The sequence below is a fragment of the Protopterus annectens genome, chromosome 7.part0 (assembly GCF_019279795.1).
Source record: "Protopterus annectens isolate FY-2018-M chromosome 7.part0, PAN1.0, whole genome shotgun sequence".
NCBI classification, from domain to species: Eukaryota; Metazoa; Chordata; order Ceratodontiformes; family Protopteridae; genus Protopterus; species Protopterus annectens.
The window spans coordinates 1,089,303,686-1,089,330,928 of record NC_056739.1 but is presented as its reverse complement, the minus strand read 5'-3'; the positions used below and the strand labels follow the sequence as shown (position 1 = coordinate 1,089,330,928).

At 35.8% G+C, this 27,243-nt stretch overlaps 1 protein-coding gene across 1 annotated transcript in view; it reads left to right on the top strand.

The window, feature by feature from the left end:
* ITGA11 (integrin subunit alpha 11) overlaps positions 1-27,243 on the top strand; it is a 1,670,941-nt gene that overhangs the window by 670,158 nt on the left and 973,540 nt on the right. The window contains exon 4 of the mRNA XM_044077667.1: positions 25,824-25,915. Coding sequence (XP_043933602.1) covers positions 25,824-25,915 — 92 coding nt within the window. The remainder of the gene's footprint in view (positions 1-25,823; positions 25,916-27,243) is intronic.

Sequence of the window (27,243 nt, the reverse complement as noted above, 5' to 3'; positions counted from 1 at the left end):
AAGCATTATGGAATGATACATTTAGATTAGCAAAATAAATGGTTCTCTTTAATATTTTAGGAAAAGATATACAAAAGAAAGAGTTTTCATATCTTATTTGGACTATACTTGTGGTCAGAAAATCTATTACAAGGGATTGGAAATCTTCTTCAGAATCAAAATCTAAAGATATTATTATCCTTTTTAAGGAGGTAACAATTAAAGAAGACAAAGTAAAAGATAGAAGAATTTATTTACTTCTTTATTTGACATTTGTTAACCGAGATATTCCATCTAAGCAAAAGTTCTTTTTCAGTAGAGGCCCGGGGAGAAAAGCTCCACAGTGCAAGTAAGCAAGAAAATGTACAAAACTGAAGATGAATGCAGTGAAAATTTTACAATAAAACAGTTAAGCAAATGTAGATAAAGCTCCACAGTGCAATATAATAAGAGGCATTATAACATTGAAGAAAAACATAGCAAAGAAATATACAATAAAACATTTGAATGAATTTACATAACACAGGGGGTTATCTTCAGAGAGTAATTGTACAATACAGAGCAGTAAAGTGAGTTATGGTAGTAGGGAAGGGAGGAATAGAGAGGATAGTGATAGAGAAAGGGGTGGGTTCATGTTGGGTGATTACAGAGGCAAATCCATGTGCTATTAAGGTACCTTTGATAGTTTTCTTGAATTCGTGGATTTAAGAAATGTTTCTAAGGTTCATGGGGAGCTTGTTCCATGCAAGAGCAGGGAAGTAGTTGTGGAGAGTCCGTCCAATAGATTTTTTAGGTTTGTGAATTTGTAAGAGACATTGGCCAGAGCTTCTGAGGGATTGAGTGGGCTTATAGAGGGAGACAAGTGAGGAAATGCTAGGGCAAAAGGAGGGCTTATTCAAAATAGTATGGATAATGAGAAGTTGGGTAAATAAGAGTTTATTAGGAAACTCTAGCCAGCTGAGTGTCTGGAGAGCATGACAGTTGTGTGATCTTGAGGGCAGATTGGCTGCACATCTAGCAACTTTGTTGTAGGTGGTTTCAAATTTGGAAAGTAGTGAAGACTGTAAATTTGTTAAAATTTGAGAACTGTAAAAGAGGTTGGGGAGAAGGCAAGCTTGGGGTACTGAGATCCTGGAGTTGGGTGTGAGGAACCTTTTGTTTCTATAGAGCAAACCAAGCTTTTGGTGTGTTTTCTTGATGCAGTTAAGTACATGAAGGTCACATTTTAGTTGATCATCCACTATTACTCCAAGCAGTTTAGTGTGTGATTCAGCTACGAACGTAGTGTTGTTGAGGGAAGAGATGCTGAATGAGGATTTAAGATGGTAAAGGGATTTTGGGGGGAAGAGAAAAAGTTTTGTCTTTTTAGGGTTTAGAATGAGTTGGTTGTTAGTAAGCCATGCTTCAGTGAGGTTGAAAGATGTTTGTGTCAGGGTTAGTAGGTCAGTGGGACTGTCAGCGATAGAAATGATGGTGGAGTCATCTGCGTATTGTATGAGGGAAGACTGAGGACAGGATGTGTGAAGTTGGTTAGTAAAAATGTTAAAAAGGAGGGGGCCTAAAATAGAGCCTTGAGGAACACCAATTTTGATGGTGAGAAAAGGAGAAAGAGCAGAGAGCCATTTTACAGATTGCAGTCTGTCTGTGAGGTAGCTACTGAACCATCAGATAGTTGCTGAGGAGCAGTTGAGTTGAGAGAGTTTGGAGAGGAAGATGGAGTGAGAGACAGTGTCAAAGGCTTTGGAGAGACCTAAAAAGATGCAACACACTAGTTTATCATTGTCTCTAGCTAGGGAGATGGAAGTTGTGGTGCTGTCGTGGGGGCAGAAGCCATGTTGAGTAGGGGTATTTAAGTTTTCATGAGTAAGATAAGCTGAGATTTATTTATAAAGACAGTGCTCAAGAATTTTGGAGAGGGGAGAGAGTATGGCAGTAGGTCAATAATTAGAGAGCTCAAAATAATTTCCATCTTTGTGGATTGGTATAGTGTGGAACTTTTTCCAGAGGGCAGGAATAGTGGATTCACTAATTGACAGGTTTCTGAGGATGGAGACAGGATATGCTATGGAGTCAGCAGCAGCTTTTAGGAAATGAGGCAGCAGGTTGTCAGCTGAAGGGGAACCTAGTTTAAGTTTGATAAGAAGTTTTTTGATGTAGCTAGTTGGAATGGGTTTTAGTGAGAAAGAACTGTTCTTCTTCTTCTTTTGGCTTTTCCCAGTTAGGGGTCGCCACAGTGGAACTCCGGTCCGCTAATGATTGGCAGTAGATTTTTACAGTGCCGAGGTGCCAGCTCGACACACATCCTTCAACGAAGGCACGCCCATTCACGCATGTCTTTAGAATGACTCTTGACCATGGGGAGGACATGCAGACTCCACACAGAAGGTGCTCCAGCCGAGAATCGAGCAGGAGAACCTCTTGCTGTGAAGGACAATGCTACCGCTGCACCACCACGGCTTCCAGTGAGAAAGAACTGCAATACTGAATAATCCTTGGTTGAAGATTTTGGCCCTTATTGAATCAACGTCTTCATCTATTTAAATATTTAGACTGTTATTAGGATTTTTTTTGTAAATATCTTGTTTCAGTTATTGCCTTTTTGGTCTCAGGCTTATTGTACATATTGTAAATAGTTATAATTGTGTTTGTTTTTCAAAACACTATTCATCTTTTTCTTTTATTGTATAACACCTTAAAGATGATCATTTTTGTAATCTTTTCTTTTTTCAAAATTAAAAAAAAAATATTTCAAGAAAAAAAAGACTAGGTCAAAATGTTGTGAGGAAAGGCATAGCCTATACATATAATAATGCCTACTTAGGCTCAATGGCAATTGCTCAAAATCATCAAGTGAGTCCAGACTTGGACAACTACTACAAAAAGTAACAACAACATCATCATCTATGCGAAGGTATACTACTTTATTTACTTTCCTGTACTGTTGCCAAAAATGGTTGCTGATCCTTTGCATTCCTTCTGAATGGCATACAGCTTTAAAACATAACTCCATAAGTATACAATGTGTCTAACATAGAAGATCATGATTGGGTCACTGATCATAACCCACTTATTATGTGTTTGAGACATAGATACCATGAAATTTTATAAAGGGGAAGATTATAAAACTAGTGGCTTAGTCCTTTTAACTGCATATAATGCATGCTCGGCTTTCTAAGCACAGCTTAGGTTGTAAGGATTTAAAAATAATTTCTTTATCCTTGAACAGGTAGAACAAAAACCAGTGTGGGGGTGATTGGGAAAACCTGATTGGAAAAAGAGAATTCAATTGGCAAGTCCTACTGAATTGCACTTGTCCACCTGGTATTAATGATGTAATTTCTTTAAAACCTGTTTTAAAAGGCACATTCTTATATAATAGTTAATTTTGTTTTTTAATGTTCTGCACTTTCCTAGTGATATTATGTACTGTTTTTTTTTTTTTTTCTTTTATCACAAGTCATGTTTATGTGTATATCTTGGAATGTTAGCAGCTTTATAATGGTAGTAGTTTTAACAATGCTGTATTTTACTTTAAGGAAAAAAGGGGGCATGTTTTTGGCACCATTTTTTTAAATAGTTGTATTTCAGCACTGTTTCCTTTTGGTTTTACTCAGTTTCTGAAGAAGTTCCTTACCAAAGTGAATGAAAGTGCTTAAACTGATGTGTTTTTGGATGTAATAAATTCTGGTTTGTGATTCTTGAGTGGCGTTTTTTCTTTTTATTTGTTTTATAGCACGCTGCTAGTACATTGTTTTGTTTATGTAGAAAAGGCCAACAGAAAGAGAAACAAAGTTACCATGTCCATGGTATTAATAAAATAGATTAAAATAATGTTTTATTTAGACAGGTCTCAAATACTTCTGAATGTTACACTTTTAAGTTTATGGTTATTAAGATAGCAAACATTTAAGAGATGCTAATGTTCGAACATATACTGAATCTATTTTTCTATTCTATTTTTTTTATTTTATGTAGTTATCTAGATCCCTCTGATTTACATTTTTAATTTTGTAGATGTAATGTAAGAATGTTATATAGTCTTTTGTGTAATGCATTGTATTTTTATTCTTTCTGATGTAAATTCTGTATTTTATCTGTCTTTGTTTCATGTGGAGCTTTTCTCCCCGGGTCTCCACTGAAAACAGGCTAGCAGCCCAGTCGGACACTACCCGGTAAACAAATGTAAAATAAATAAATAAATAAAATATAAAATATGAATAAATTCCTAAGTTAAATGCTACTAGTCTTCAAAGAATAAAAAATCTTATAGTCTGAAGCCAGTGCTTAAACACAGACAGCTAATTCATTAATTGATATGACCATATGATCTCTAACACACTATATATTTTGATTTGAGTCTGGTGTTTTTATATTAACATAATAAATCACAAGTGAGCACAAAAGCATTTTTTTTTCATTTTATTTGAAGTATTAAAGTTTCTGTCAGCATGATTTCCAGTTTTAGTTTTGTATACTATAGTGTGATTTTTAGTATAATCAGGATTTAATTCTGTTTAACATTTTTTATTTTTTATATAATTTGAAATCATTGCCATTTTAAAAGGAGTGCAGGAGTAATTAACATACTGATTGAGATAAAAAACACTCATACTTTATCTCCTAAATTAACAGACAGTTTACAGTGTTTATAAACCCCAGAAACTGAGTATTACAAAGCAGGCATCAGATAAATATTATTCTCTAAAGTGGTAAACTGAGCGATATTGTAGTTGACCATTAAACCAGTTCCTTTCGCGCAGAAGTGGGCATGTCACAAATTGAGTGACAACCTGGTCTGCATATTACTTGAGGTTTTCGACAAACTGGCAAGAAATTCTATATATTTTTTTTTTTTTTTTTTTTTTTTACGTTTTAGGTTGATTAAAACTTGCCGTTATACACAATATGTGCATACCAAAGTTCAGTCATGCTGCAACACCCTGTAATACTTAAAGACTTAACCCCACAACTAAGTGAAAGAAAGAAGAAGCAGTTACACTTCCGTTATGATTGTGTGCTGTACTGACAGCACATAACCGTTCAAAGTGTCAATATGAGATTTTGGTGACTGTTTGACTATTAAAAGCACAGTGACAATGGAAACACTTTAGTTTAAATAAGAAGCTATTACGTTGTACAAATCCATAATTTAGCAGTTGGCAGTCCTCTTAAGAAACTGAAATACCCCAAGATCGAGAAAGTGTTTTTTTTTTTTTAAATGTCGGTTCACGCCATGCCGGTAATTTACTTTCAGTTTACTGTTATATGTACTATCCTATTACAACATCAAGTGCACTTTTTTTTTTCTTCAGTTGTACATTGGGAGGGAATGCATATTCATGAATGACATATCACGGGGGTGGGTTTGGGGCGTGGCTTACTACTGCGCATCTGGTGAGGCCCTCAACTACAGTATTGCCGTAAACTGTACCTCTAAATACTATTAGTTGCAAGTTGCGTTTGGTTTCACAAAAATATACACCTACACAGGTTGGTTGGCACCATTGAACTATAGATCATGGCAGATTTTCAAATGTTAAGTAAAAGAATACATTTTTTTACTTCCATGCTCATACCATATTCAGTCAGTCCACAACATTTTATTGTTTTTTTTTTTTAAGTACAATAGACTGCCTCAGACATCAGTCCCCTGACAGAGTCTAAGCCAATGGTAAATTAATTGAAGTTGCTTCATCTAACTCCTAGAAGCCCTACCTTCAAATGGCAAGAGATGTGTAATAAGGTACAATCATCTTATTCTCTGTTGAAGAGTATGCCTAAATGTGGGGTGATTTTTTTTTCTCTTAAGAAAGAAAAAAATGGATCTCCATTCTATGTAATACAAAATATGTCTTGAGCAGAGTTCTGAGGATGGAAAAGAGAGAAAAATAATATACTTTTATTTTAAAATAAAAATATGAAACAAACAAAAATCATAAAACATTTTTGAGAGTGTGTATTCTAGCTGGACCCTGTATTCATCCAGAAAATACTATATCTTATATCAGACACAGATTGTATTGCTTCTTTCACTGTGTAGTACACCAAAAGTCTCAAGATTATGCCTATGAATTGTGGATGTGTCAGGAAAGAGACTAAAAGTTTCTTAAAAACTATTTTCATATTATGTGCTATGAAGGTTGCAGAATCCAATCATTTTCCTACTCCATTTGGAAACTATTTAATTCCACTGTTTCCTTAAAAGCAATCAGTGTCAATCATTTTCTTCCTCAATGTACATTTTTTAAACATATTTTACTTTATTTCCAACACTCCCCTTTTTCTTTATCTGAACTCAGGAGATAAAAACAACAATAGAGTTATTGTGTTTAAATATCCCCATGTTTCATTATAATCGTGTTGTTTCCACATTAAGGAAAAAAATGACATTGTGTCATGATTTTACCTCCTTGGTTATTCTTTCTTCAGGGTTTGTCTTTATACTCCTTGTGGTTTTTTCTTCTTCCTTTGTTTTTCTTCAGTATACATACATATATAAAAATTAGCAGACATTCCTCCCACCAGGGAACCAAAAAAATCATTTCACTTCCTAATTGAATATGAGGTTTCAAGAAACTTCTGTAAAAGATCTTGGGATTTTGCCAGACCTGAAACACTGATTATTAAACCTGGTTGGATTATACTCAACTGAAAGTTTAAAATGTATGGAAACTTAATGGTAGACAAATCAAAACAATGTGTAGGAACCAGATGTGTAGTACTATTCATTTTTTAATGCTCAGGTTTAATAATGCCTGAATGTTCTGTTGGTTCAAAATCAACATTTCTAAAGCATATTGTTAATGACAGAACATTCATAGCCACAATATATTCCCTATTTGAGCATACATGACCCCATAGGACTTCTATGTAATTTTAAGCACAGATGGCATGATAAAAGTAATTTGCTTAGGCATAAATTATGTAATAGATTAGAAAATAACACTTATTCTCCCTCATATGCTTTGCCTTTTGGGAATTTCTCAGTATATACTTATGCATTCTAATGTTTGGCACATACCACAAGCTTGAGGCTAATATAATTGTTCTTTTCTTCATTAATGAAACTGCTGACTTATGCTCTTCTGTTTTCATAGGAAACAAACTGCATGTATACTTGAAACAAAAATGCACTACAGAACACGTTTCCAGTTTAAGGTTCTCTGATGTGAAGTGCATAATGCAGACTCTGAAAGCATTATATAGCTAATGTCACACTAGAATAGATTTCAGGGTCACTCATTTTTGTTAAGAGAGAAGAGTTTATGGAACATAGCACTTTTATTCAGTTGTATTTCTTTGTTGTTTATTTTCTACAAATATTAAACCTGAATAGTTATATTAGAAATAGGCAGCTAGATATCGCTATAAAATAAAACATGGACTTTAACATACTTGCCAGCAAAAAGTCAAATTGCTTGTCTTCAGCTTTGTTTCAGCTTCCTGCCTTGTTGATTTGAAAGGACTGAGAAGCTGCAGTAGGCATGCTTATTTCTTTCAAGTTCCATTTCATTTTTTTTTTTTTTTTTTACTGCTGATTAATTTTAAGTACCTGGGGGGTCCGTGATGTACCCTTTTGTTCCTTATAAAGGTACCATCCTGGTGATCACTTATGTTTTTCATTTCTGAGATATGTTCAGATAAGACTTTTAATCAGTCACAAGCTTACACATTCTTACACAAGGCCACCATAGGAGTTTCCCAAAACATGAACTTGCCTAATGCCAGCAATTCATTCTTACTGCATTCATTTTCAACAATTAATACTAGATGAAAGCTGCCCTTAAAGGATAAAGTACAAGAATCACATAGGATGTTTCCCAGAGTCCTTTGAAATATTGTCAGAGTGTTGGCAGACCCTATGATGAAAATAATCATTAGATCACCAGCTAGTGCAGATCTGCCAGGGGACTTAAAGACAGAAAATGTGGTAACTTTGTACAAATTGGGGAGCATAAAAAAATCCAGGAAAATACAGATCTATTTGTTTAATAATAGTGGCAGGAAAGGTCATGCAGTAAATTCTGAGGTGAAGGCAGGGAAGGTCATGTACAGAGTTCTGAGATGAAGGCTGTTAACATTTCTAGAGGACAGCAGTCTCGTGGACAGCAATGGACATGAGTAGATGGCCAGAAGAAGCTGTCTGTTATATCTGATCAACTATTATGACTGGGTTGCAGGAGCCTTGATTAAGGAATACCGGCTGACATACTCTACCTGGACTTCAGCAAGGCCTTTCATCTGGTCTCAAACATGAATCAAGTAAGAAAACTAGAGAGGTTGGGATAAGTCCAAGACTAAAACACTGTGAGATAAGAAGTATGGTGTCATGGGGATGGAGTACTACAAGAGACAGTTCTGGGTTGAGTACTGTTCAGCGTGTTTATCTAAAACATATCTGACACAGCTGTTCAGTCTGTTTACTGATGATAAAATGATAGGTGCAGCAATACAGGTTGGGAAAGCATGTAGTAAAGAATTTAGAAAGACTCTACAAGGTCGGAAGAAAGGTGGCACTTGAAGTTCAATGTAAACATATAGAAAGTTCTGCACTTAAGCCATAAATAACCCAGGTGTGGAGTACCAGCTGGGGGGGGTGAAACTAATGGCAAGAAAGCAAGGAAAAGGATAGAGGAGTATTGCACACACCTAGATTGAGCTAGTGGAATCAGAAGACAGAGAGAGAGTTGAGAGAGCACTAGCAGCAAAAAACAGAACACAACTGTGTACCCTCAGTGAAAGAGTTTCTGGAAGCAAAGAAATAATCCTTCCAGTCTATATGGCCCACTCTACAGGGCCTTGGTCAGACCACACTGAGTACTACATGCAGTTATTGAACCTATATAAGGTGTGACAAATAGGCTTATAATTCAGCCTACTCACAACAATTAATATGGTGTGGACAGTGCTAAACCCCCATATCACTTCCACCGATATGTGATCTAATTTAGTACCAGTAATATGGGGTTTTCATTCCCACCACTCATGGCAATATGCAAAGACCAATTGGCCTTAAGGATATATAAGAAATATGTGCTGCTATAACAGATAATATTGAAGAACTGCCACACTCAGATAATATACACAATGCACTGGATTTCACTTACATCAGACTGAGCTCAATGGATTTCACTGCAACCTTAGAAACAGTAATTGCAACTTATTTTGTGCACACATGCACAGATACATGCAGTATTTCTCAGAATGGTGAGTGAAAGAGAGTTAAAGTGATGAATCTCCATCACCGATTCACTCCTTTCCAAGCTTTAAGGTATGCTGCTACCAATTTGTCAATGTTAATATATCAAGAATTTGTCAGTGTTAAACCGAATACCATTTTAATAGGTGATCTAAACAATCCAGCTTTTGAGTAGAACATCTACACCACCACTAGTGCACACAGAGATTCCTGGACTCTGTCAATATAAACATCCTGGAATAATTAGAGCACTCACTGAGGAATAACATCTTGGATCATGTTCTTACTAATACAGAAGCATCTTGCACCACCCCTTGCATATCTTCATCACTTAGGTCTGACATTAAAGCAGTCTCCTTCAAAATAAAACTGAAAGCAGAGATCCCTTCCAGCCAATGTAGCTTTAGAAATTTCTATAAGGCAAGCTACTCACTCCTATGTGATAAATTAACACATTTCAAATCACCATTAAACCCAGTTAACTCCACTGAGTATACAGAAATGTGCACCACCACACTATGCCAGTATGTAGACAGCCGCATACATGCAGCTGTATCCCATAGGAGCAAGTGCATGGCAAACACCAGAAACAAACCCACATGGTGAAACCATAATCTCAACAAGCTTTATAATAAAAGGAAAAGAACTTTGACCAAAAGTAAGAAAAATATTTCAAAGAATGTTAGTTCCCTCATCACTAAAATAAACAAACAACTCAAGAGCTTAATAAAATCGACCAAATCCAAGTTTGAGGCTAAAATGGCTACCTAAGCCAAAGACAATCACAAGGAATTTTTTAGTTATGTTCTTAATCTCAAAAGCACAACACAGCAATGTGATGAACTGTTTGCAAATTATGTTACCTACACTCAGGCTGAAGATATAGCAATCCTACTGGCTGATAAATTTAGCTCAAACTTTACACCTCTCACCCCTGTGTATATCCCTCAAGATATATCTGAAACTAGCTTGACTCCAGTTATCACACAAGGCTAAGTCCTGAAAGTGCTTCCAAAAGCTGAAAATACTGCATCAGTGGGTCCTGACAATATTCATAGATGCATCTTAAATAGCATGTAGAACAATTTAGCCACATCCCTAACAACACTGTTCAGTCTCAGCCTTCATACAGGTTTTGTACCAATCGAATTGAGAACAACTACCTCTCCTCTGTATAAGGAAGGACCTTCCACAGACACAGGCAATGAGAGACCCATAATTCTGACTAGCCTCTTATGCAAAGTCATGAAAAGATTTATCATGGAATATATCAATTGGGACATAAGGAACCTCCAAACACTGGACCTGCTTCTGGATTCATCAAGGGCAAGCCATGCTTACTCAGCCTGGTGGACTTTTTTGAAAAGTTTACTAAAGCAATGGATGGCAAAATGGTCCACAACAGATACCTCGACATGACCAAAGCTTTTAACACAGTTCCCCATTCAGGCATAGTAGAAAAGCTAAACAAACTGGGAATAAACCCATATGTCTCCTGCTGGATTGCTAAATGGCATACAGGTAGGATGCATATAATTAAAATAAGGAAAGTTGTCTCCACAAAGAGACCAGTCACCGGTGGAGTACCCATGGTTCTTGGCTAGGACCAGTCCTGTTTGGCATCTACTTTTCTGAACTAAGAGCCAATACCAAAGAGCTCTTGCTAACTAAGTTTGCAGGTGACTGCAAGCTAAGATCAGTAATTGAATCCCCATAAGACTTAGCCATCCTATGGGAAGGATTGTCCCAAATAAATAACTGGTACCAAAATCATGGACTGAAACGAAATCAAAAAAATGCATTCTTATATCCCTTGAGAAGTCATCTACTCCAGGGAACTACCGCATTGACAATACACAGTGATAATTATTCCAAAGGCATCAGTCACACAGTTTTAGGCACATGTAAAATGCAGAAACCCAATGTTAGGCACAAGCATTCAAAGCTAAATAGTAAATTTCTTTATTTGTGATACGCAAGTTGAAAAGCATTATTTCTTATTGAAGTACATATGGAAGCAGTAAAAGGCTTGCACAAGTAATTAAAAAAAAAAAACATTCAAAAAGACAGATAATGATAAGAATAAAAAAGTCTTAACACCTAAAGTATAAACTGTCTGCTTCTGGATAAAGTATACTGTGCCTACAGTGTTTCTGGCTTTTAAATCCATAATGAAAGTTTTAGCTTTTTTACAGGCAGTGTATTTGAAGCTCTGGCTCAAAGGACTTCTACCAGCATTCACTTCACTTCTGTCTATCCATAACTGTTACTCTTTGAATTAGGAGTCAGTCCCTTCATTTACAAGACTACAATCACTTCTTCCTATAGCTTTAGTTTGGATTTAGGTGATCTTTCTGATTCCACGGTTACGTCCAAGGTGGAAGAGAAAGTCAAGAAGCCAGAGTCACAGTAAGGAAATTAACATGTAGCCTAATTTCAAAGGAGCAAGAGGCTTTGCAAAAATACATACACATTCGCACAGTCAAGGAGCTAGAATTTAACTCCATTTCTAAATTGTAATACATTTAAACATTAAACTATGCTATATACAATTTTCATTATATATAATTTCCAAATACTGTTTTACATGTTACACCACTGAAAAAGGGAAGTACAGTGCAACTTTTTTCAGTTTTAATATAGTGCAGCATTAGAACAATTTCTCATGCATTTTTCTTTGAAAGATCAGAAACATTTTCCCAGTATTATTACAGTTCTTCTCAAGTAAGGGAAATAAATACCAGGCTAGAGGAAGGAATCCAATAGAATGATACCAGAAAAAAATGTGAGATGAGGGAAATATGACTGGATTCTAGAAAAGCTAGAACTCTTCTGGTTTGACATCCAAAGAAGGGGGGCAAAATACTGGTCCACATGACTAGGTCAGAGAGAAATAAAGGGGGCATTCTGAACAAGGAGGACAGAAATGGAAGAGGGGAGCAGACAATACACTGTGGAAACTAATTTCTCCTTTAATCTCTGAAGTACTTTTTCACAAAGAATAGTTATGAACCTATGGAGTAGATTACCAGAATAGGTGGTGGAAAGAGAATTTAGAGAGGAATTCAAAGAGCATAGGATGGGTAGAAGAATGGCAAGTGAGAGGAGGTAGGGATGTAGAGGAAGCAGAATATGAAGGCGTTCACAAGTAATTAAAAAGAAAACATTCAAAAAGACAAATAATTGTCAGAAAAAGATTTTCTGACATCTAGACTCATTTTCTCTGGATAGTAAGCAGATGAAATGTCTTTAGCTGTTCTTTCTGTTTACCATGACAAGCCTTTTGTCACTGCATTTCTATTTACACCAAGATCAGTGATGGTGAACCTTTTGGGCTCAGCATGTCAAAACTTTGGAAAATAGCTATCTTGACTCTGCTGGCATGTCACACCCACCCCCCAGTGAACAAAAGAAAAACAATTCTTTACATATTCATTTAGTTAAAAAATACAGTACAATCGTGTGCTGCTATGTATTTTAAAAGTAAAAGTAAACTCAGTGACTTACAATACAAAAAACAGTATGCAGACTAATAATTGGGCTTAAAATAGTGCACCAAGAAATTATCCTACTTTTAATAGTAATTTTGAATTGAACTGAAAAAAATATGGAATACATTGCATTTGATTTGACTGACATCAATTAATGATTTTTTTGTTGCTAAGTTTAAATAGATAAGTGTAGGGTTACATATTTCTTGTATTTTTGTTTATACAGTTTCCATGGTAACTTGGGTGTTGGTGAACGCTTGTGTGTCACCCAAAATATCGTGGAGTGTCACCTTTGACACGTGTGTCATAGGTTCGCCATCATTGACCTAGATATGTTACACGAATCCATCTAGCTTTAGCTTTCTTGCACACTGTTTAGTGCAGTTCTGTTGCAGCTGCTAGTTGAGGAAGCACATCCAAAATTTGAGAAAAATGTTTTACTGAATTCACAGCAGTGGTATACTGTTAGGAAACTATCCCTTTTACAGACAGGCACAAAAACAAAATTACATACATGTGCTGTCTCTGTCTCTGTCTCTCTCTCACACACACACACACACACACACACACACACACACACACACACACACACACACACACACACACACACACACACACACACACACACACACACACACACACACACACACACACACACACTTGCATACTCTCAGACTAGGCTGTCTAGTTCTCATTATCATGTTATGAGACAGAATGACCCTGGCAGCTGCCTACCTTCTCATTGTTCTACACTATAAAAAATGGTCTCAGTAAATTGTATGGAATATTTCCTGCCCTATTTTGATTTTGTTTCAAAGTTCTAACATGACCACCAATATTTATATATATATATATATATATATATATATATATATATATATATATATATATATATATATATATATATATATATTTCAAGTACTCACTCTAAAGATTGGGAAGAAAGAAACAAGATGTACCCATGACATCACCTTCCGATTATATAGATCAACTATGAGATTGCTTTACAGTGGGAAAAGAGCCATTTCTTAATCCACAGTCTAATACAACCAAATACCAGCAAAATTTGAAAACTTTATTTTCAAACTATTTTGCTAGTATCTCAAACACCCAAACTTATGATAGCTCAAGCACTTAAAATAGATAAATATATATATATATATATATATATATATATATATATATATATATATAGTGTGTGCGTTTGTGTGTGTATATGTGATATATATATATATATATATATATATATATATATATATATATACACACATTATATATATATTTATATATACATGTATGTGTGTGTGTGTGTGTGTGTGTGTGTGTGTGCATGTATGTGATATATTTATATATATATATATATATATATATATATATATATATATATATATATATATATATATATATATATATGTGTGTGTAGAACATGGGATCGAATGACCAGCTACACTGACACCCTAATAACTGATTTCTGTGCATGCTCTGGGAATTACCTTGTAGTGGAGTATTGGATTAAAGCCAACAATACCATTTTTTGTAGAGGAGCAAGCCCCCCTGCATTCCCACATCCCCTGTTGATTACACATACTAACTCCGAGATTGCACAGTATTCCCCACGTAGGGGACTGTCGATCTTGCAGACCTACCAACCATCTGTTTGTGTCATCCAGATAGTGTTGACCAAACAGATGTCGACATACCTGCTCATTTGATCCAGTGCCCTCCACCCATATACAGCAAAATCTCAGTTAACCGGCACCCATGTGTATTGGTAGATGCTGGATAACTGTATTTCTGGTTCCTTGAGAGTTACTATTAAAAATAGGCCTGATTAGTACTGTACCCTATACTATTTGTTTGTTTTGACTTGTTCTCAGGTTGGGGAGAGAGGGAATTTATTCCTATCTTCCTTTTTAAAACTTTAAAACTCTAAAAATGTAAGGTATGTTTCGAGGGGGAAAACAGAAAGTGGAGCATATGAAAATTGTACTGTATTTCTTCAATATTTTTATTCCGGTTGCTTGAGAGTGCCGGTTGCTTGGGTTCCGGTTAACTGAAAGTTTACTATAGACACCTAATGTTGAGTGGCAAAATACCAACAGTGCCAACATACCAGTAAGTATGTGCCAAGAATCAGTTTCAGCATATGTAAAATTAAAAACAATTATAAACGTAATTTTTTCCAGGGGAGACAAAACCTTCTGCACCCCTATGCACAAAGGGGTCTATATCATAACATCGAAGTTCTCTAACATCAAATGTTATTATATCGAACCCTAAACATTGACATGTGAAAACATCGAACAGTCAGAATAGCAAATTTTTTCCCAGGGAAAAAATTTGCTATTCTGAGAAACATACACACAGCACAAACACACACAAAAAACACCCATCCACACACATACACTTAAAATCCTACACCTAAACTAAACTTTACATACAGTATTAGCTATCCACTTACCTTAACCCAACCCTAACCCTAAGGCCCGTCACTATCGCACACTCACCTCACCTCGCGTCCTAACCCTAACTCACCTAACCTGCCCCCTAACCCTAACCTACACACAATCACACAGTTAACTGACCCGTACCCTAACCCTAACTCACCTAACCTGCCCCCTAACCCTAACCTACACACAATCGCACACTTACCTGGACTTGCACCCTAATACTAACGTCCACACAACCATACACTTACCTGATCTGCTCCCTAACCCTAACTCACCTAACCCGCCCCCTAACCCTAACCTACACAAAATCGCACACTTACCTGAACCTCACCCATAATGCTCCAACATATTGAACACTGAAAACAGCGAAGCCACAACAATGGCCCACCCAATTCTTTCCCTGGGAAAGAATTCGATGTCCTGCACCTTCGCTGTTTTCAGCGTTCAACATTACAGGTTCGATATTATAACATTTGATGTTAGAGAACTTTGATGTTATAATATAGACCCGCACAAAGTGGGGGCTGTGCACCCACAACCCCTGCTAATTATATATATTAACTCCAAGATCACACAAAAATGGAGTAAGGGCATATTCCCCAACTCCAAGAATTGTGCAGTCTTACACATCTATCAACCAGCTGCTTAGTCAGTCAAATGCAGTTGACTAAACAGCTGTTGATAAACACACACTGGATATTCTGAAAGGAACCCGGGATACACACACACACACACACACACACACACACACACACACACACACACACACACACACACACCATAAAGTTTTTTGTTCTCCTGGTCAAGATGACAATCAGTTAATGTCACCGTCTCTCCTTCCCCCAACCTCGCTTACAGACCAATGAACTAGCCTCCCCTATATTTAGTTGGAATTATACCTAACAGTTCCTAGTACCCAGTAGCAACACTTCAAATCTGAGGCAGTACAACTGGAAGCTATTTATACCACAAACTGTAAAACTATAACTGCCAAACAGCAACTAAAAATCTGGTCTTGTTCCTCTTCCAGCCTACCTACTATGCTTTCAGGCACTTTATCCACATTCTTCAAGTAAGTTTTGAGGATCCTGAGAATGCTCAGTGTATCATTTGTCAGTTCCAGAAATAGGGACACGATCAGGGTTTTTAGCCCAAAATGAAGAAAATGATTAATTGTGATTACCCCCAGCCTAAATGCTCCTGCTGTGCAGTCTCCACCATACAACAGCCTAACCCAAACATATTATTAGGATTAACAGATTTATCATTCTTTCTGAGGACAAGGCACAGATTTACAACTTTAACAGCTGGATATCAACTCAGGCATCCAGAGCAATATTTTTTATAGGCTTGATTTTCTGGTTTAGAGTAAATTCTGGACATTTAACAACCAGACGTAATTTTACTATGTGTATCCTGTTTGCAAATTGCATTTGATGTATTGTCCATGCGCACATTACCTATGACAAGTACAATGTGTGATTTTGACCTGAAGGGTTATTTTACTGTTTACGAACTTGTTTTCCTTGAAGGATTTGACAGCTCTTGTCATGACTTATTTATTGTGGCTTGTTGACTGCATTTTTCCCACTGTGCTAAACAGTTTAGAATGTGGAAGTAAACCTCCAACCACAAAAGATGTTAATAAAAATACACAGAGGAAAAGGAAACTATCTTCATACTGAGCTGTGTAATGAAATTGTCATACACTATTTTAGATTTTGAGGTGAGGCACAAAATTTAAGTTTAGCAGTAAATGAATAATAGGGCATAAACATCATAAATGCAAATATCTGTAATCATTTCAATGGGATTCTTATAAATATGGCATTCCCATGCAATTAGTTATGTGGGAATAGCTAGATATTACAGAAAAGGCATGCGAAGTACCAGTGATTGCGAGGAAGGGAAGTGATGTCGGGCAAGATTGACAGGAGGGGCTCAGATTAGTAAGTGCCAGTGGACTAGAGGTAATATGAGGTAATAATTATTATGGTATTATGTCAAAATGCAAGTCATTCTAATGTTGAGAGACAGAAACAGTTTCACTACTTAAGTTAAGTAGTTGCCACTGTTAAAAATAAACTATTAAGCCTGCACCAGTTGCACAGAGGGTAGAGTCCGAACTACAGCCCAGGTGACAGGAGTTAACTAGCAGCTAGAGTGCATGACTGAAGAGGAAGGGAGGATGGGAATGTCCATCATGAAGGTGAGGGAGGGGATGGTGGTTCTTTCTTGGCTTACACTACCGCTATAATGACAGGGCCTTAACCCCCTATTCCACCTCAAAAATAATTATACCCACTGTGTGATCACACAGCAGTGGTGTAAAGGTGTAAATCCTTTACTCCACTTCTCCCAATTTCACATAACCATGCAATGAACCATCATCATTTAAATGTAAGTAAATGGCATGCAACTTTCCACTGGCATTCATTTATATAACAATTAACAGTAAAACACATTTAAAGGAACATGTACAAGTCCATTCTGTCCCACCTACCTATCATAAAAGTTTGCATTGAATAAATGGATGGAGTTAATACATTCTATATACCTGTAGACACACACATACACACACACACCCACACACACACACACACACACACACACACACACACACACACACATGCATGCACGCACACACGCACACACACACACACACACACACACTCATATATATATATATATATATATATATATATATATATATATATATATATATATGGGTCTACTTTGACCCATCGAAATTTCACTTACCAAAACTGAGATAACCAATCCCAGTTAAGCAACAGTGCATCATGAAATGCATAATGAAAACGCATGTTCATGAAAATCATTACATTGAGTTGTTTTGCTAGATTGCAGTGCACCGAGGATAAGGGAATATTCCCTTTTCCCCAATGTAGTGCAATCTCAGAGTTGTATGGGGGGGTGTGGAGTGCAGGGGGCTTGCCTCCTGCATAAATGGTTTTGTGGAATTTTTTGTTTGTTTTCATGTTTTTTTTTTGTTTTTTTTTCGATGCAATGATTTTCAAGAAAGTGAAAATGCCCCAGTTAGGTATAACTGCTGGTTAGTTATTCAAACTCAAATCCTGTACCTTGGGTACAAGGATAAGCATAATCTGAAAAAACAAATGAAAGCTGAAAAAAAAAAAGCCCTCCTTTCAGAAAAAGTTTCAAATACAATAATATTTAAAATTTAAGTTCTTTAAAAAATTAATAACAAACAAAATATCTTTCAATCTTTCGGCTGGCCTGTAAGAGAAGGTCTTCAAATTACTTGAAAATACTTGGTTGGCTCAATACTACATAGTCAAAAACGTGCAATAAGGCAATGTCCTGCAAAGTATACCACTAACTACTCCAATATTGTTGGTAATAAACCTGCATTGTGGCATTAAATATACACACAACTAAAAATAATTAAACAAACTATATATTAATAAACTTAATAATAAAAACAATATAATAACACAAATTATAAAAAATATATATTGTTAAAAAATATGCAATAAGCGTACTTTAAAATGTTAAACAATATTCAAAAAAATAATACTATACAACTACCTATGTAAACTGAAAATTCATGGAAAAGCATTTATTTAAAATTTGCAGTAAGTTAATGCTAGGACTGCTACGTTTAATTCTGGTCAGTAGCCTTTGCAAACCTACTTATCTGCCGCGTTGACTTGCTATGTGAACTCTGGTCGCCTTCCTTCCCCTATCTTTCTCTGCTACCGCTCTTTTATTTCATAAAAGAGAAAAATAATGTCCTCCTAAAAGTGCATTAGCTCTAAAAGTTAAAAATATTTAATTTCTTTTTTCCTACAAATATCTAATGAATGTCTATAAATCTGAGGGGTTCTTTCAGTCTTTCCTATGAAGAAACTTATAAACTAAAGTACATCTTCTTAATAAAACACAATTATGAAGAAAACTTTATAATGGTCCCTGGTTGATAAATAAATTTGAAATTTTCATTGCAATTATAATGCCAAATTTCATTTTGTGCATTATTTTCTTTTGTTTAAATATTTGTATGTTATGTCTCTTATAGCCATTTTATTGTTGCTTGTCATCTCTTTGTATGTCTTTCTCATTTCTTTATCATTTTTTGCAATTGGTTTGTTCTTAATTAATCTCTCTAATTCTTTTAAATTGGTACCTGATCCTAATGAATCTATCGTACTAGGGAATCATATTCCCTTATCAATACTTCAAAGTCAGGATTAATCCAGTACTAAATTACTCTTGCCTCCATTTTCCACTTGGCATCTGCAAAGTATGGATGTATTGCCATGTGATGAGAGGAGGATGTGTCTTTTCTTTCCATTGATGTTGTTTCCCTGCACCTTAGGGTCTCAAGAAAGCTCTTCAAATAATTCTGTCTAAGATCTTTTCTTTCAAGAATTCTTTTCCAGGAAATTAAGCCTCTTCAAAGACACTTTGTGTTCTAACCTAACACCCTTTTTGTGTTGCACCTTCTGATTTTCGGATATTCAGGGTGGTTACTTTTAAAAGAAACAAAAAGCATTTGAATCTTTGGGCTTCCTAAATTGAACATTTGATATGATTATCTTTACACACTTGCATTTAACCAAGTGTTTAATTCATCTTTTCAAACTGAATAACACCAAAAAATTCAAGTAGTCAAGACTCAATGAGTGTGTAAAATGTAAAAAAAAAATCCTGTTTTTTTTGCCCTAAATACAATACAATTTGCCCTCAAGTATTCTCCATACATAGACTTGTAATGCTTGATGTGCCCAAAACCACTATGTGTTTTCTCTTGTGTGTGCCACTATATGTGTTTGTACATTTTGTACACACTATGTTTGCATAAACTGTGGCACTTTTTTTTTGTAGAAATGACACCTGATTGAAACAAATGGAAATGATTGTATTTTCTGTATTAATCCCACACCAGGATTTGTTCCTGTGGAAGTGTTTTTAGCTTGTCTTTAACTAAAAACATCACTAAACCATTTCAGTCCTGTAGAATGAGGTATACTGCTGAACAGGTATGTAACAATTATAGTTACCAGCAATAGATCCGATGATATGCTGCGGATGGTATAGACCCCCAGAAAAAATCCTGCAAAATGAAGAGAATCAGTGAAGAAGCAGCAAAGAAGAAGCATGTGGTTTCCTCCAAAGTGGTCTATAAATTTCCCAATCGGTTCTGTTATACCTCCACCCCCAGATACTATAGGTCTGGGTCCCAGACCTTTTTGTGTGTTTGTTTTGCCAAATAATACAGGAAATTTTGCTTGGCAACAATAAAAAAAAAAATTATTTTATTTAAAAAAAAACAAAAAAGAAAAAGATGGTCATATAAAGAAAGAAATTATGCCATATATGTAACTCATTCCTGGACACCTGTTCATACTGCTACGGGTCCTGCAACATTCGTTCAATGTACTGAAGTACAAGGAGTAAGAACCTAAACTCTCTACCCATTCTACCACTACTTGTGATTCAAGGAGTTAACCCTAGTTCTCAACTGTCCAAAGTTTTACAGAATGTCTGGAATGTTTGGCTCATACTTTTGGTCTGTTCCTCTTAAAATTTGTGGTTTTCTGGCAAATCAGTGAGAACTGAATTCACTAAATAATGCTAGCCATTTAAGTTTCAGTTTTCTTATCTTTCAGGAAACACATGGTAGCACAAAACATTTTATTCTAGCAGCTTTTCTAGGATTATACAAGCAATGTTTAAAATGTGCCCCTGGTTTTGGGCCTCTGTCATCCCCTCAATAAATGTTGGCGTTTTCCAGATTTCTTGTGCTGCATAGTTCTTCAGGGGGAGAGAAGTTTAGTGCTGTTTATACCAAATCTGCTTGGGTTGTTAGTAGCACAACAGTTAGAATACTTGCTCTTGATGCAGAATGCTGTGGGTTCTATTCCCACAGTATGCAGATAAATTGCTGTTACTGTACTGTGTTGTACTTTTAAAAGGGTTGGATACTGTAGTCCTGAGAATGTCCTCTTTGATGGTAACTATGAACCTGTTATCAGTTTGCCATCCATTCCCTATTGCAATATTACTAGCTTATCATTTTTTTAATGTAATATAGGCAATTTATTCCTCAAGGGCAACAGGCACTTTAGTTGTAGATGAAACAATAAAATATAAAGTTGTTTGCTTGCAGCACCCTCTTCATTAGTTACATATCTTACAGATCTCTTTAATACAGAATTATTTAGATGACTTTTACTTCTGCAGAGACTGTGCCTATTTACTGATACTGGTGGATTGTAGAAGTTTGAGTAGACTTTTATGATGGAAATGTTCTGAATTGGACAGTTGTGTCATTTTAGTTCATGCATTTTGTTTCATTGCTTACTGGAAAAATGTTCAAAAACAATACATTTAAAATGCGCTCTAATAAGTGTGCTGTATTCTACAAGGAATGCCATTTAATACAGTCAGGAAAGTGTATCAAAGAACACATGTATGTTTCATGTGCAAAGGGCCTATGATTTAAAAACAGCCCAAATGTAATCTTTATCCACCCTGGCCAGATGCATTTTCTTTGAATGCGGATTTCAAAGTTGTTTCAATGAATGTTAGTTTCAAGGGCAGAGAAGTTTTAATGCTAAGTCTATTTTCATTGTGAGACTGTATTGTTTTGTTTAGCAGATGTGTATCAGTGTTTATGCTATAAAATGTAAAATAAAAGTTTTAAATGAAATCCAAATAATCATAGTAGAAGTAAAGCAGTACACACATTACAGTGTTTATAGTAAATGGAGTGAAATAGCCAAGTAATGGGACATTGGAATGGCTGCAGGGGGGTGGGCTGTGTATGGGGGGCCCCATTCGACCATGATTTTGTGAGGGGGCAGCAAATTCAAAGACAGCCCTGGCGGCACAAACTCAAGCTATGCCACTTATCAGTAGGCCATGGTGAATGACTTTTGAAGGTCCTAGCAAACTATAATATTCTTTTGCTAAGATCAGAATATTGCCTACCAGTAAATGCCCTACTTTTACCACTAAACCGACATACTGCAAGTCACCAAAAACAAAATCCTAAGGTTCATCATCTTCTCCCTTCCCAGCGACCATCATTGCTACACATTTAAAAAAAATGGTTACCATTTACTACAGGGTCTGGCACTGTATTTTGGTTGTCTGTTCTTCAGTTTTTGTTTGAAAGATGGTATCCCATAATTCCATCAGAGTGGGTGGGGTTACATAATTCTGCATGCAAATGTTATGTTAATCGGCATACAGATTTGTACCTATTTTTGATGGGCCTTTGTCTAGATTTTTGATGTTTCCAGGTTGAGAGGTATGGCTCGACAGAGTTTCGTTATTGCTCGGAAAATGCATATGAATGCTAAACCTATTGCTCTACTAACTTCTAAGTGAATTATTATCATATTTAAAAATTGTTGTAGCCCCCTACCCTGCCTTGCAAACTCATGTTTCTTCCAGTTAGCATGCAATAATGAAAAAAAGATTCTTAGAATAATATTATCATTTAAAAGAATAATGTTGTGGTAAACAATGAGATTTCTCCTCACCTGTGTTTTTTTCTAAACACTGATTTCCTCCCAGTGCCATTTAAATCTTAGTTTTTTCTGTTCTTCTCTGACAGAAACAAACCTTGTTGTTACTGTGCTGTGTGGCATCTGACTAAGGTTTACAGTATTCAGACATATACTAAAGTTTTCCTTACAAGCTTCACTTTTTGTTTCTGGTTACCAGCAGTGTGTATTCCAGCAATAAATATTAAAAATATTTTTTTTTCACGTAAGACATCCCTGCTGTCAGCCCAGTTCCATTGCCTAGAAGGATAAAGTCCTGACTATGATGATCCAGGCAAGCCATGTCTGATCAGCTGCACGGGAAATGGTGGAGCTAGGTAGTGGAAATGGCATGCGCATCCTGGAGGAAGGAAGGAAGGAAGGTGTTCCACTTTGCATCTTGGTTTGGCCATAGTTATATGGGCCATAGCAGCTCCACACTACACAGAGATGCAGTGCAATAGTGAAGCATATACTGTGTGAAAAGCATAGTAAAGTCATGGAATCTATGGAAAAACTCAAGTCTGGTGTTTACTTCAATGAAGTGGCTTCACAGTACAGCGAGGACAAAGCCCGGCAACCTGGTGACCTTGGCTGGATGACCAGAGGTTCCATGGTGGGACATTTCCAAGAAGCTGCATTTGTTCTCCCCATTAGCAGCATGGACAAGCTCATGTACATGACCCTCTAGTCAAGACCAAGGTTGGCCTACCATATCATAATGGTGGAAAAAAGAAAATAGATGAAAATACCAATTTCCAGACCTGTTCCAAGTTTACATATAAGGATTTTGAACACAGCTGATATCTGTGTCAAGTATGCAGCTCTGCTGACACATCACTCAGCAATCTTGTTTGCTATATATACAGTATACATATACAAGTATATAGGTGTGTGTGTGTGTGTGTGTGTGTGTGTGTGTGTGTGTGTGTGTGTGTGTGTGTGTCTGTGTGTGTGTTTGTGTAAAATATACTATAGGATATTAACACTTACTGTACTCCAGCAGAAGTACATAGAGAAACAAATGAAAGACAAAACATATTAATTTACTCCAACTATTAGCAGGGGGCTGTGCCCCCCACACCCCCTGCTACTTAAATATATCAATTCTGAGATTGCACTTTACTACATTAAGATGAGTTATGTTATTCTACAGCAAATTCAAAGGGAACATGACTAAAGTTACAACAGGCAGTCATGAAGCACGTAATGGTATGTTTGCCATTTTCTTCTCTGGAGTGCAATCTCAGAGTTGATACATTTAAGTAGCAGGGGGTGTGGGGGTGAAGCCCCCACATGGGGGGGGGGTCCAGGTGTGCTTGGCCCCCTGCTTATAGCTGGAGAAGAGTAATATGTTTTGTTATGCTGTTGTGGTGGAATATTGTAAGTGTTGGTATACTCTGTTTTTTCAATATTATGAAAATCAGTATTTTGAGTTTTCAGTAATTTGAACTTGCAGGATTTTGGCTGCAGTATTTTGAATTCCAAGATTATGAACTTTCAAGGTTTAGAAGCGGACCCAGATATATATATATATATATATATATATATATATATATATATATATATATATATATATATATATATATATATATATATATATATAGACATACACATTATATATATTTATATATATATATATATATATATATATATATGTAAATACACACACACACACACACACACACACACACACACACACACACACACACACAAAATACACACAAAAAATGTCTAGCTTGTATTCATTAATGATAATGGATTCCAAACACTTACAAATAGTATGATATTAACTATAATATCAAAAATGTTAGTTCATTTACTCAGTGTCATTTTAATAGTAGAATAATGCCTATGAGTCTCACCAAAATGTTTAATTGGTCCTTGCTATTTTAGTGGGTTGTATTCAGTGAATTGACATTTTCTGATTATATTTTTAGTCAATAGTCCATACTTCTGTATCTGTACACATCTGTGCCTTAGTAGTAGTGATTTAAAAGACAATGAATATGATGAATATGATTGCTTACTAAGTAAACAAGCAGTATAGCAGCTCATTCTGGAGTTACAGAAGAAGGTGCTATGAAAGGCCAGTTTATTTATGTCAGGTCAATACTTCATATACTTCAAATGAAGAGAGGGTACATATTTGTTTTACAAATGAATATTAATAATGCATTATTTGAAGCATTTAGTAAGTAGGTATTTGGTGAAATATTCATTCTTGGTAGTTATGCTTCTTTATAAACATGATTCATGTATTTGTGAATGTATCAGTTCTAGTTATGTCCCCTCAGCATATACAGCAGCAGCCCTCTTCTCACAAAACAAGAGTAAACAATATGTAGTCAAAAAGGTAAGGCACTCAGGAAGGAGCTCTCTGCACTCAACTTTTATCCATGAATGTTTGTATGATTTAATATAGCAGACTTCCACTATGAGTGGACAGAAGTGGATATACTGAGGATAGAAATGTCCAAACTGCATTCACCAAGAAAAAAAATATAGAAAACACTTTTAAGTGTTTTTGCAGGGGGGGCAAGCCCCCACAGCCCCCAACTTTATATATACCAACTCCACGGTTGTAGCAACTTGAAGAAGAAGGAAATTCCCTCAAAAACAGAATCACTTCCAGCACAGCTCACCTATAGTGATTTCCTGTGGAGGAGTGTGATAGTTGACTAGCTGAACCTTTGCAATTGAAGCTTGAGCATTCAGTCTACATCCACCAGTAGGATAACTTTATAACCAATGTATTAGTAATTAGGAAAGATATGTAAAAAAATTAAAAAAAAGAATTTAACAAGAGCTCAGTCTATTTGGTTTATAAGGAGTAGAAAGCTGATTCTTTGAGATCTTATAAACCTCCTCATGATAAGGCTACAGAATTTATACTCTGATATAGAAGAGCCGTACTTGTGAATTACTATGTTGCACAGCAATGCAGTTAAAAATCATTAATTGTGGAAGGGATACTGTTTTAAGGATATCACATTCTGTTGTTACATATAATTACTACTATGTCTTCATGTAAAGGTTTATTTTACATTTATATCATTTAAGAAGAAAAGTCAGATAACATTTGAGCCCAGTTTTCTTTACAGAATCAATCTGTCACATGAATTATAACTTGGAAAATGTTTAACACTATTATTGTTTCCTCAAGGCAGAATAACACTTTCCAATGTGATGGAGCGCAAAAACAATATGCGCCTTGGTATGGGCATAGCTACAAACCCCAAGGATAACACTTTTGTGGTAAGACTTTTATTAAATAATCTCTACAGTACATCTGTTTGTATATCTTTCTCTTTGAGCTTCAGTGCTTCTCTTTGAGCTTCAGTGCTCTTCTCTGTCCTCTCTCTCTCTCTACACATTGCAGTCACCTTACCATGTCTTTGATCTTCTCCATTTTCCCTGACTGTTACACATTCAGACATATTGCATATATGTATGTGTGTATCTATATCTATATAGATAGAAGTTGTAAATTATGAATATTACTCTAGCAGGACAATGCAAAGTGAATATATATTTTATGCCTCATCTGTTTGAAGCCACAGACATCATCTAGTTTGTTTACAGAGAATTATGTGACCTCTGTACATGTAACAATAACCCCTTACCCAGTCACCTGCACCTCCTTCTTGCACTGATTCCTGGTAATTCTGGAGAATATCCTAGCTTACTTTTTCATTTCTACTTATCTTATTGTACAGGATCAATTAAACTAGTATGACACATTATTTAAGCATGCCAGCTTTATGTTATTAGCAGTTATTTTCCTTGTTTCATGTGCTATCATTTTTTTATCGTTTTTAACACAGTAAGCAGCTGACTAAAAGAAACATGTACTCAAACTTGTGCAGTTATATGATTAAACTTTGCTCTACTCCAGCTCTTCTCTCTGCATGCTATGTGTAATTACACAATGGATCATAATAAAACCAAGGATACCATTTGCTGATCATACAATTTATGTAGTTTATCCCTAATTAAGTAATAATTGTCTGTGGAAATGGGTATTACTTACAAATGAAATTGCATGAAATACATGATGACATTTTTTTCTTGAGGACATTATACTATCCAGTGAATATAATAACATTACATGGCCTGTAACATAAAAAAGGTATATATTGTCTAATTAAATTTCATATACATGAACATGGTCAATGCCAAAACCATTTTACTGTTTTCTTGAACATAATGACGTTTTCACTTGTGAGTAATGTGGTAGGATTATATTGCCATGTCATCTTAGATGATGTATTAATATGCATATTAACATTAATGTTTCCTCAAAGTATGGCCTGGGAAACATAAACAGATGTAGTAACAACTAAATCAAATCAGAATGTAAGCACTAAGAGTCATGAACTTAATTGTGTGTGGTCACAAGCAGTAAGAATTGTGAACTTGTATTTGGTCATAGACAAAAATGCCAATTGCCTGGTCAATTTAAACGATTTCAGACAAAACATTATTTAATAATCTGTTTTATAGCTTGTATGCATGTTGAACTAGAGACGTATGGACATAAAAGTATAAGGCTATTGGTTTACCACATCAGGCCTGTTTGCTGC